At 34.1% G+C, this 12,240-nt stretch overlaps 1 protein-coding gene and 2 non-coding genes across 4 annotated transcripts; 1 reads left to right on the top strand and 2 right to left on the bottom strand.

The window, feature by feature from the left end:
* Window positions 1-4,514: 4,514 nt before the first annotated feature.
* Window positions 4,515-4,588, top strand: TRNAI-AAU (transfer RNA isoleucine (anticodon AAU)). Its single transcript has one exon. It is a non-coding gene; the product is annotated as a tRNA-Ile (tRNA).
* Window positions 4,589-9,633: 5,045 nt separating this feature from the next.
* On the bottom strand, window positions 9,634-9,707 carry TRNAI-AAU (transfer RNA isoleucine (anticodon AAU)). The gene has a single exon. It is a non-coding gene; the product is annotated as a tRNA-Ile (tRNA).
* A 404-nt stretch (window positions 9,708-10,111) lies between these two features.
* On the bottom strand, window positions 10,112-11,052 carry LOC141406819 (uncharacterized). Of its 2 annotated transcripts, XM_073992873.1 has the most exons (3): window positions 10,981-11,052; window positions 10,527-10,837; window positions 10,112-10,429 (listed from the first exon to the last, which is right to left on the bottom strand). In XM_073992873.1, exons 2-3 carry the CDS (start codon window positions 10,530-10,532, stop codon window positions 10,139-10,141), a joined length of 297 nt encoding a protein of 98 aa, XP_073848974.1. In that variant the 5' UTR covers window positions 10,533-10,837; window positions 10,981-11,052; the 3' UTR covers window positions 10,112-10,138. The 2 variants fall into 2 exon arrangements, with proteins under 2 accessions (XP_073848974.1, XP_073848973.1); XM_073992872.1 differs by lacking the exon at window positions 10,981-11,052 and having other exon boundaries at window positions 10,527-10,903.
* Window positions 11,053-12,240: the final 1,188 nt, after the last annotated feature.

The following is a 12,240-nucleotide window of genomic DNA, read 5'->3' on the forward strand; positions in this document are numbered from 1 at the left end:
CACTATTTCACAGCTCAGCTGCTTTTGATATGTCGGAAATTTGTATTAAAGTGCCACCTTGTGACACTCAAGACTTCTACGGAAGTTATGAAGAATGGCCAACTTTTAGAGATATGTTTACGGCCATATATGGTAATCATCCCAGACTTACGCCAGCGCAAAAACTTTACCATTTGCGTAACAAAACAAAGGGTGAAGCTGGGAGAATTGTTGATCGTTATCCATTATCAGATCAGAATTTTTCCTTAGCGTGGGAAGCACTGTCTGTGCGATACGAGAATTTGAGAGTTCTGGTAGATAACCAATTGAAAATTTTATTTAATCTTTCGCCAGCAAAGGTTGAATCTAGTGAAGATATAAAGAGAATTCAATCCACAGTTAGCGACTGTCTAGCTATTTTGAAGGCACACAATGTAAAAGTGGATCAGTGGGATCCGATATTAATTTATTTGTGTTCAACCAAACTTCCGGTTGAGACTTTGACCCTTTGGGAACAATCGCTCGAATCACATTCAGAGCTACCCAAATGGTCTCAAATGGAAGATTTCTTAAGAAACAGACATCGAGTTCTTGAGCGAATCGATAGTCTGAGAAGAGAAGTACCTCCGACCAATGAATACGAATTTACAGCGCATCAAAATGCGCATACGACACTATCTAATGGATGTGTCATGTGTGGTAAAAACCACATACTAAAGAACTGTGTGAGATTTAATAATATGTCAGTGAATGAAAGAATTGAATTTTCACGTGAGAATTGTTTGTGTAATAATTGTCTTAAAAGTGGACATGTAACACAAGAATGTTTTAGTATGCATAGATGCTCATATTGCAAAAAGAAGCATCATACAAAGTTGCATATTGGAAATGCGTCACAAGTTCCAACGAGTACGAACTCACCAATACGTGGTTCCCAAAGTCCTCGATCGGAGGCAAATAGACAAACAATATCACATGTCACGACAGATGACATGGCTAGTACTTCCCATACTCCAATACAAACTTCTAATGTAGAAACACATTTATCTATGAGTGAAGATGACGTTTTGTTACCAACGGCAATTGTACAAATCAAACATGCCGGAAAAACTTTCTCTGCAAGGGCATTAATAGATACAGGATCCAAACGATCATTTATAACAAATAGAATGGTGAAGAAAATAGATATTAAAACAAAAGGAACCAAAGCTGTTAATATAAGGGGACTTAGTGGGTCAGTGGTTGCACATAGTAATGAAATGTGTAACATAACTTTGTGTGGAGCTAACTCCGATATAAAAGCAAATGTCGCAGTCATTCCAAACTTGACTAATTCAGTTCCAAATAAATCATATAATATTTCAAATTTGAGAGAAGTTTATGATATGAAACTTGCCGATCCAGGGTTCCTAAAGTCAGATCAAGTGGACATATTAATCGGCAGTGACTTGATACCATCCATTATATTAAATGGAACTAGAAGAAATATACTTGGGAGCATGATAGCTCAAAATTCCATCTTTGGATGGTATGTATACGGTCCTATAAATATTAATAGAGATGTTGTAAACTAAAATAAACTGAAAAATGTAACTGTTCCAGATGGACAAGGTAAATCATAATTTTAAAGAATATGATCTATTGTATTTTGTTGAAAAATTCTGAAAATAGGACATGATAAATTAAATTGAGTTCATTGTCAAATTCCAGTTGCCTGAATTGGATAAATGTGTTTGTAATTATAACAGGATGATAAAAGTGATGTTGAAAATGATGTGTATTGAAGAAGCCAAATTTTGTAGGTTCACTGGCGATTGCACCAGTAAGTGCACAAATGAAGAAGAATAAAGAAAGAGATAGAGTTTGTATATGGGATATTTGATGAAGAATATAAAGTATATTTAATGTTGTCTCTTGTGGCAACAATGATTCAAAATGGACCTAGTGTCGTGGACACATTAACTGGTGGTTAGGTATTGGCAAATCACCCGTGTAATGAGAAAAGATTTGAAGAGTGAATGTCACTTGAGGTGACAGTTGAAATTCGTAGATCAATTTAATATGGTTCTACAGTCAACATGTAAGCACTAGAGGTGACTGAATAATAAAAATAAAAGCAAACAATAAATGTCACTAAAGGTGACTAATAAAAAAATGACAAGATTAATGATAGAGATGAAAAGATTTTTAACATAAAAATGCAATGAATGAATTATCCACTTGAGGTGGTAATTTTAAAGAAAATTTCTGCCTAAAAACAAATCCGTTCATGAGCCACTAGAGGTGTCTCATTAATATTTTCTTCAAATTTAAATAAAAAATGCAAAGTAATTTGTTTTAGTTTGTAAATGATCCAATTATGGGAATAACTACAAGAGGTGGTTATTACTCTAAAAAATCGATTTTAAGAATTGAATGATTATGAAGAGAAAATGGCTTCGCTTTAGCCAGAAAAGCGTCATAAATACTTTGGTTTACATATAATAAATAAATAAATTGAAAATGTGACCACTAGAGGTGGAATTTGGGAAAGGTCGAAACCTTTCAGCCAAAAAAGTATAATTAACATTGGGTTTAGTATATATGTATTAATATGTGTACCATATGGAGTATGGTGTTTTTTCTGCTTCAAAGTTTTTTCAGAGGCAAATAAGGATTTGGAACCGAATTTCAATACATCGGCGATACGTTGGAAAATTTTGCTGTGTCTGTTTTTTTAATAAAACCAATGGACTTCAAATGTCAATTACGTATACCTCAAATAAATCCACCTGAAGAAGATTGACCGGAGAAAAAGTTCTAATGTAAACCAGCAACAATGTCTTTATTACAAAACCCGGAGAATGCTACCTCATCAGAACCGACCACAACAACGAATGGAAAACTTTTCGACAAATGGTAACAACATCCTACAACTCATTTTGTTGCCTAATCCCCATTACAAAAGAGGAGTTCGGCTAATAACAAAACTGATTCAAGTCCTTTCCGAATATTGCACCCGTGCAAGAGGGGGAGCATGTCGAGGTTTGGAACCAATCGCATGCCGATATCGATACTTGCCAAAACCTCGACTATTGTATTTATCGACGCCATATAAATGTCACAAAATATCCCATCACTAAAACGTCACATCCACAAATCATCTGTAAACCTTTGAAGCAGAAGCAGCAACTTTGCCGCAAAAGAATTAATTATAAAATAAATAAAACCAAAGTTCAGACCGCCTGCGTCTATTAAACTAAGTGTTTCATTTAACCTACACCACCAGTTTCCTAATAGCAACACGTAAGTATCGCCTGAATACTTGTTGTGTTGTCTATATTCATTGAAGTGCTGTTGTTGTTCGTCTTTGGACAACAATTAATTTCGTCTCTAAAACTACTCTGTAGATTTAGAACCCCTACAAGTCCATACGCCTGTATCGGAACTTGTACATTTGTATTTACCAGCCAAAAACAAAATCGCGTCATGCAAATGTTGTTTGTTACTCGTGATAATTTTTACACAATCGATGACATTAAGACTGTCTGGTTACCCTAAAATTTTTAACAATTTGTACCAATTGTTGCTGTCTGTTTTTGACCTTTAACAACCGTCTTTACAGAGTTCGTATATTCTAGAAAGATGTTTATTGAGATCTGAGGTTCGTTTTTGTAGTTGGATGTTTGCTTCAAATTTGATCGTTTTGATAGAAGTAGACCAAAACCCGAGAAAAAATTTTAAAAGAAATTTGACCTTGGCGATTTTGTCTTTGCAGATGAAGTTTGATGAATTATATGTGTTCACAATTTTTGTTCTTTAAGACAAGAGCTACAACTTTGCCTCTGAGATAAATTCAAATTTCCTAACGGTTTGGATGATATAGTCCTGACTAAATGACCCTTTTTACATCAAAGCCTCAAACCTTTGGAGGCCTGTAACCGCGAAAGTTGATGAAATAGGGAAAAACGGCGCGACACTTGTCTTTTCTTTTTTGATGTTCTATCACACTGTGGAGTCAGAATATGGTTAATAAAACATGACTCATCCGACATTTGGTTTGCTGGCGATTGCTTGTGCATCAACCTTTGTCCTTTTACAAAATCGCACTGCAGTCATCATAAAAATGAACACCTACAAACCTGTCTGGCTAACCTGAAAATTCCGTAGAAAGTGAGACGATGAAAATTCACACCTGTATGGTGAATAAACGAATTGTTCGTATCATGGCAAAACTACCAGGTAGTGGTATCACACTAGCTGATCGAATATGAAAAGTCAAATCATTGTAATTTCCCCAACAACATAAAGTTTTCAAAATTTTACGATGCATCAACCTGGGTAATTGTGCAATGGTTCGTATTTAATTCTGTTATGCATTTCCAGAAGCAAGTAGAAAGTGTAAAAGTTATTTACATTTCCATATTAACAGTCTATCGTTGTTTACACAAATAACAGTGTTGAGTTTAACAGCCAGCCCACTAATGTTAAGAAAGGTGACCAAGTGATAACAGTGCGCAGCTTTGTATACAGACTGTGTCATAACTTCGACGTCTGGCCCATTAGCTCAGTTGGTTAGAGCGTCGTGCTAATAACGCGAAGGTCGCGGGTTCGATCCCCCCATGGGCCAACACACACAATTTTTTGCTTTTTACACAAAATATTTAATTTTTATAGAAACGATTGACACAAAAACTATTGTTTTTGTAATCCGTAATAAAGTTATCACAATTTAATGACATTAATAAATAAATCTTCACTTTATAAATTATGACGTTATTATGAAAAGCTATTAAAGCAGAAAATGTCTATATAATAAATCGGTTTTAACTTTTATTTATAAATCAAATGTGAAAATATGTTAAATACCACATTAAAAGTAGAAGTTTTTGTTGTTTATCCACAGCTGTCATTTGCAATAAGAATACTCGTATTTAGGCGGCCAATAAAACATATTCAATCATATATCACTTCAATTATGAGCCTATAATAAATTACAGCCAGCATTTTATTTAATACGATTATATGTATATGCATACGTACTTGTTTTCGCATATTAATAGTTTGAAAAATTATTTATATTAAGATTAATTACTCATTGAATAAAATAACAAAAAGGCCATATACAAACGAGTCAGAATATACCCCAAACAATCGCTTAATTGTTCATGGGTGGCATTAAATACATTGTTGGGGGAAAATAAGATTCTATATTAATTCCGCTCATTATTTAATTAATCAAATATCTGAGATATCGTGTGATGAATTTTTTGAATTTTCCCCTATAATGCTTGAGAAAATAGCTTCTTATATTTTTGTTTGGCGTTATTGTAGCTTCGTTTTGAGATTACAAATCGAATGCCAAAACATTTTATGCTTGTAACTCAATTCCTTCCATGCCCTTTTCGTCCTTTCTTTCTTGAACCATAGTAAATGTACCACAAGATAGGATTTTACATTTTTATTACGACACGTTATGCGTTAATTTTTTACCCTACACCACTATGTGGGGAGCGTATTATAAGTTGATTTTGGCCAAAAAGTTTGTAACGTATCGAAATAATGGCCGTAGACTCATCACGGCGCTCTTGAATCAAATTTAAATGGAAGAGGCTTACACCTGGGAAATTTTTTGCGGATTCTGAAACTATAAGGTTCATAGATGAGAAAAATCAAAAAACAAAAAAAAAAAACGCCGGAGCGCTTTTTAAATAAATCGCGATTCAAGTTGACATTTTTAGGGGCTGTTTAGGTTTTCACGATTTTGCTTAGAAACCGCAAGCCTTATCAAAATGAGACTAAAGAAAATGTTGTAGCTATGAAAACAAGATTGACCTTTACGGTATTTTAGTAGGTTTTACCATTTTTGAGATATTGAAGTTCAAATTGGGACAATGTACTAACTATATCGCCCCCTTATAAAACAATGTCATGAAAGGTGTGCCTTAACTAACTTTTAATGAAAACCGCTTACACAGGAGAAGTTTTTGCGAATTCTGAAACAGCAATGTTCATAGATTAGAAAAATCCAAAAACAAGAAAAAATCGCTGTAGGGATTTTTAAATAAATCGCGGTCAAAATTCACATTTTTAGGTGTTTTTTTTTTTTTTTTTTGGTTTTCACGATTTTGCTTGGAAGCCGCAAGTGCAATCGAAATGGAGCTAAAGAAAATTTTGTAGCTGTGAAAATTTTCTACAGACTTGACGTTTATGATTTGTTCTCAGGCTGTACCATTTTTGAGATAAAGAAGCTCAGTTTACATTTTTAGGGTTTTTTGTAAGGGTTTCGCGATTTTTCTTGAATACGGCAAGTCTTGTCGGCATGGGACCTGAGAAACTCTTATAGCTGTGAAAATTCTCTACAAGACTGGCTTATGTAATTTTTCCTAGGTTGTACCATTTTTTTAGATATACATATAAGTTTAAGTTGGAAAATTGCAGTCATGACATTGTTTTATAAGGAGACGATACATAATTGAATTAAATTTGAATTGTTCCAATTTCAACTTCTATATCTCAAAAGTTGTAAAACCTACGAAAATATCATTAAGATCAATTTTGTAGAGAATTTTGATAGCTACAACATTTTCTTTATTCCCACTTCGATAGGACTTGCGGTTTCCAAGCAGTCAAACTTCACATTTGTGGGTTTTTTAACTATTCTGTTTGAAAATTCTCTACAAGGTACAATGGTCCCAAATCCAAATTTTCTGGCCAAAACTATTTCAACGTCCATTTAGTATTGAAATTATTTATTATTTATAATAAATGTGTACAAACAGCAATTCTTACGTTTTTTCGACCAAAATGACCAAAAACTGCCATAATTTGTTGAACAGGGTAGTCCCGTTGTGTGGGGTCTAAACCAAAATATTGACCTATGTTAATAATTTTTGGTACGAAGGATTCATATCTTCCAAGAGGTCAAAATACCAAATTTAAGCCGAATCGGTCGCTAAAATCCACAAAATATCTAAAATCGAACGGTACTTTTATGTGGGGGCTATGACAAAAAATGGACCTATTTTCAAAAAAATTATACATACTTGTTTTCTACACTCTGACACCCTTAAATATGAATTTTAAGGAAAATCGGCTGATAGATGTGGGTATTACCGTTCTATTTCTGTTCGATACTACGTACAGTCTCAACAGGTATTTACAAAAAATTCTCCCATCTTAAAATAGAAAAATCCACTTTATTTTAACTGTGGCAAATTTGAGCACGATTTGACTTCTGAATTTATTAGTACAGACCCCCTGCTATCTTTCAAATTCGATTTGGAGGTGGACATATTTGTACATTTTTTTAAAGTTTAAGAATATTTAAAAAATATTTGTAAAACATAATTTTTAATATATATATTATATATGTATATATAAAAACATTGATTGTATTACGCTAATTTTACAAATTCCATCGTTCTTTTTGTAAATATTATGAAAGTGTTCATTAACAGCATCCCGATTCATAATAAGTTTGGTCTCACTTCTGTATATTTATGCAGCGACGCAATAGAACAAAAATTGTATATTTTACAACACAAAGTCTGTTTTATTTTTACATAAAAAAGTGTCAACTTTGGTACTGCGCCAATCAACGAATACTTACGTTATTTACAAAAACTAATTATTTTCAGATGACTTGATGTGTTTTTTATTATTATGTGCAAAAAAAAAATTAAAATTTCGAAACTTCAAAAATAGGGTTTTGGCCAAAAATTTCCTGATTGAAACCTATGTGCAAGGTTGAAGTTTATTATAGTTTCTTAGGTTATAGCGGTTTTGTGATATAGACATTGAAATTCTAACAATGCACGCACTAACTGTATCGCCTCCATATCAAACAATGTCAAGCACGGTGCGCCTTAACTAACTTTAAATGAAAACCGCTAACACCTTGGAAGTTTTCGCGGATTCTGAAACAGTAATTACATATGTAGATGAGATGAACGGGACTAAAAACATGTTGTAGAGAATTTTCACCAGAGAAATGCGTAAGTAGCCGATTTTGACACTCATGAGCCACACGCTAAAAACAAGTGTACGAGTATGTGCGACTTTTTACTCTAAAAAATAAATGCAAGTGTTGCTTGCCATTCTCAAAATATGCACGAGTGTGGCAAGTAAAAAAGGATTAGTCGACTTAGCCGACAGAGATATACCCTCAGCCTTGTAAATTGAAACATTTTTTTTGTTTTCAACAAACGTATATATTTAAGGCGTTTTGAAAATTTATTTATGAACCGACAAAAATATGGATTTGGATAGAAGCTCAAAATGTTTTGCGGGGAAGATATCTAAAGGAATGAACCGACATATTCCATTTCGAAAGTGGGTCTTATTTTGGGTGTCACAATAATCCATTTTCAGCACAAACTGAATGTAGTTTTGCGGACATAGGCCCACATATTGGTATGACGGTACGAGTCGATTTTAAGTATTTTGTTGTTTTCATCTACATTCTCGGTCAAATTGGGTGTATTTTGGCATTCAGTTCAGAATATTTCAAGTCTGGACCCGACTGAACTTAACGCTTTGTTACTTGTTGATATTTATTTTATTATTTTATTTTAGATATTTATTTATCCTGATCTTTGGTACATTTATGTTGTTTATTATTTCCTTGAATTTTGGAACTGAACCGGAGAAAAAACGAACTGTTTAAACGTTTTTTTGCTTTGCTATTTTGAGAAGAGTTTCCACAAGATTGGTGTTTTCTAGAATGTTGTTTATTGGGATCTTAGTTACATTTCTGTAGTTTTTGTTAGCGATTTCGATCTTCAAGATTAAGTTTACTTGCTTTTCTGTATTCACAAAATGTTTGTATAAGGTTAGAGGCCTTGTTGTCAAAAGGGATAATGTAGCCAGCCTCATATTTTCTAAACCGCTAAGAATTTTCATTTGCTCTCGGAGGCAAAGTTGTAGCTGATTCTGAACACATAAAATCCACCAAACCATATCTTCTCGGTCAAAATCGTCAAGGTCAAATTTCCTTTACAATTTTTTCTAGGGTTTTGGTTTACAAAAAAGGACCGTTCATAGACAGTTCGTATATTCCAGAAAGTTTTCGACTGATATCTTTGCTACGATATTGCTGTTGATTGTTTTCTTGAATTTTCAGCTGTTTAGTATCTATGGACCAGAACTAGAGAAAAAATGATAAACATCGAATTTGTTTTGACATTTTGACCTGTGAGAACCGCTTCTACATGTTCTAGAAACATGTTTATTGAGCTCTAACGAATATTTTTGTAGATGGCTGTTTGCTTCAATTTTGATTAGTTTGATATAAGGGAAATCTGACCTTGACGACTTTGATCGTGAAGATGTGTTTCGGTGGATTTATGTGTTCAGAATTTGTGGAAGTGATGGGGAAAAACGCGGGGACACGTGTCTTCTTATTTTTGGTCTTCTATCATGCTGTGGTGTCAGAATATGTCTTTTTTTAATTTTTTTTTTTTTTTTTTTTTTGAAAAAATTTGTGCTTTGAAATTTGAGTGTCCTTTAATGAGGATGAGAAAATGAAACATCGTAAGTTTCATTTTACTCCATTTTTCCTATAGTTTCAGAAGTATATAGTCCGGTTCATGTGTTATATGACATTCAAAACTATATTAGATTTCAATTAAATATTTATAAATTATAAATTATACAAGAAAAAATATTGTTGAATGGCCCATGAGGGGATCGAACCCGCGACCTTCGCGTTATTAGCACGACGCTCTAACCAACTGAGCTAATGGGCCACATAATAAAAATTTGGAAATTACGAAACGCAACGTGGGATTTATGAATTTAGAAGAAAGTGTTTTTGAATTATCACACTTTACACACTGTACTTTTTAGAATAAATAACATTTGGTGTGTTCCTATGCTTTTAAAAATTTAAGAACAGAACATCAGAAGTTTATCGCCATAGATAACACCGTGATTAAAATATTACTGACAAGCGAGTAAACTAATATGGTAGAAGATAACTAAGAAAGTGAGAAACTTCCATCCATACCTGTATAGATGGCTTATCAAGGCTTATCTCTCTAACAACTTATACCATTAAACATGCACTTTTTTATGTGTATAAAACAACCCATTTTTCAATTTTGTTTTAAAATATATTTCTACTAAAAAAATTTCAAATCATTTTCATCAATCCAATCTCAAAGAAATTCAACTTAATTTACTTCTTTTTCAAGAAGGTTGAGTAAACAGTGGGAGCACTATAGGCTACAGCAGGGGCAGCAGCATAGGCGGTATAGGCTGGGGCAGCACTGTAAACCGAAGATGTGTAAGCTGGAACAGCGGCGCTATAAACCGATTGGGTATAGGCAGGAGCAGCATATGCGGTATAAGCTGGAGCAGCAGCATAAGTAGCAACAGCTGGTACAGCAGCAGCACTATAAGTTGTGGTAATGGGAGCAACAACACCAGCGGAAGCGGCAGCCACAAACAAAGCCAAGCACACGAGGAACTTTAAAGGATAAATGGAAAATAAAACAAAAAGGAGAACAAAAGTCAATTAAAACGGTGGTGCTCCTAGTTTCACAATTAACACACAAAAAACTTACTTTCATTTTGTTGAAGTTGAAGGCTGTTCTTTGCAATGGAGCTTAATGAACTGATATCGATTACAAGCCAGTCAAGTGGTTTTTATACTCTTAAAATTCTAATAGTAGAACAGCAGCAGTAGCAGCAAAACATAAGGGAACGAATTTTGGTCACAAACAATGATCGAAGCTAGGGTATTACATTCGTACATAGATACAAGCACAGATTTTTTAGAAAATCATGTCTGGAATTCGTTTCGCTCTTGTTATGCCGTTATTACCGTCAACGACAACATCATTTGTCAATGGGTTTTGTGAAACAATTGGGGCTTCTGAAAAAAAAAACGAAATAGAAAAACACGATGAAATGACAAAATTTAATGAAAATAAATGTTATGCTCTCCTCTGTCATAAAAAAAACAAAAGAGTGTAGTTGACCGACCACAGTTTGAAGTTATTGTTATTGGTTGTTTACCTGTCTTTAAACACTTTTTCGCCAATGATTTGATGAATTTCATGAACTTATAACTATATTGATGGATTATTTACACTATATGAGCCGCTCAGTGCACACTTCGACTAACTCCACTTTTTGAAAAATTTGAGATTTTAGTGTCAAAGCCTTTGATATAGCCATATCTATTTATGATTATAATATCTTGCCTGAATAACAAGTGAGCCAAGGCTATAGTCGGGTCGGGGCCGACTATGTGATACCCTACACCACTTCCCCTGTGCATAAGCTTTTGACTGGTAAAATTCAAAATTGGGATAGCTTAGCGCCTTTGTTCTGAATGTCTTCAGTAATACAGGTCAATTTTATTGAAACGCATTTAAGTGCATCGTCAGAATAACTCAAATAAAAAAATTAAAAAGTAGGATGTACGCCAACCATCAATCATCACATTCCGACCCCTGAATAATATCCGACCATTACCAAAATCAATAGGTTTTTTCCTCTGTGGGACCCCCAGTAACACCCAAAATTTCGTGACGATCCAATCAAAATTACGACGTGTAGCGTGATTACAAAAATTAACAAATAGGATGTCTCCGTTATATTGCCACATACGCCAACATGCTTTACATCATTGTAAAGATGGGAATTTCTACTTCTATAGTCGGACTTTGCTTTTGGAAGGTCCACAACCAATGCTGTGCTATTCGTCATTATTATTAAAATCGCAAAAATGAAATGTTGTGTTTTATTAGCGGCTATTGCGATATCATCATTGTTTGACCACCTACGACAACTTGCGTTACATCGTTGCAAAGGTGATATTTTCTACTTTCATTAGCTTTTGATATACCCCTTATAGATACGGAGATATTCGCTTTGAAATAAAACGTTGACTTTTTCCCCAAATAAGTTTTTTGCCCAATTCGACCCCTGGATATTATCCGACCATCACCAAAATCAATAGGCTTCTTCCCCTCCGGGACCCTCATCAACACCCAAAAATTTGGTGACGATCCGATCAAAATTACGACCTGTAGCGTGATTTCTTTAAAAGTGGAAAAATGGGATGTATTACCGACTATTGTGATATCTCCATTATTTGGCCACCTACGCTAACCTACTTTAAATCATTGCAAAGACAGGATTTTCCACTTTCATAGCCAGGCCTTGTTTTTGAAGAGTCCCCAACAAAAGCTGTGTTATTCGTCATTAGAATTAAAATCGAATAAATGAAAAGTTGGGTTCAATTAGCGACTATTGCGATATCTTCGTTGT

The sequence above is a fragment of the Musca autumnalis genome, unplaced genomic scaffold, assembly GCF_047663935.1.
Source record: "Musca autumnalis isolate F117 unplaced genomic scaffold, ASM4766393v1 scaffold_5, whole genome shotgun sequence".
NCBI lineage: Eukaryota > Metazoa > Arthropoda > Insecta > Diptera > Muscidae > Musca > Musca autumnalis.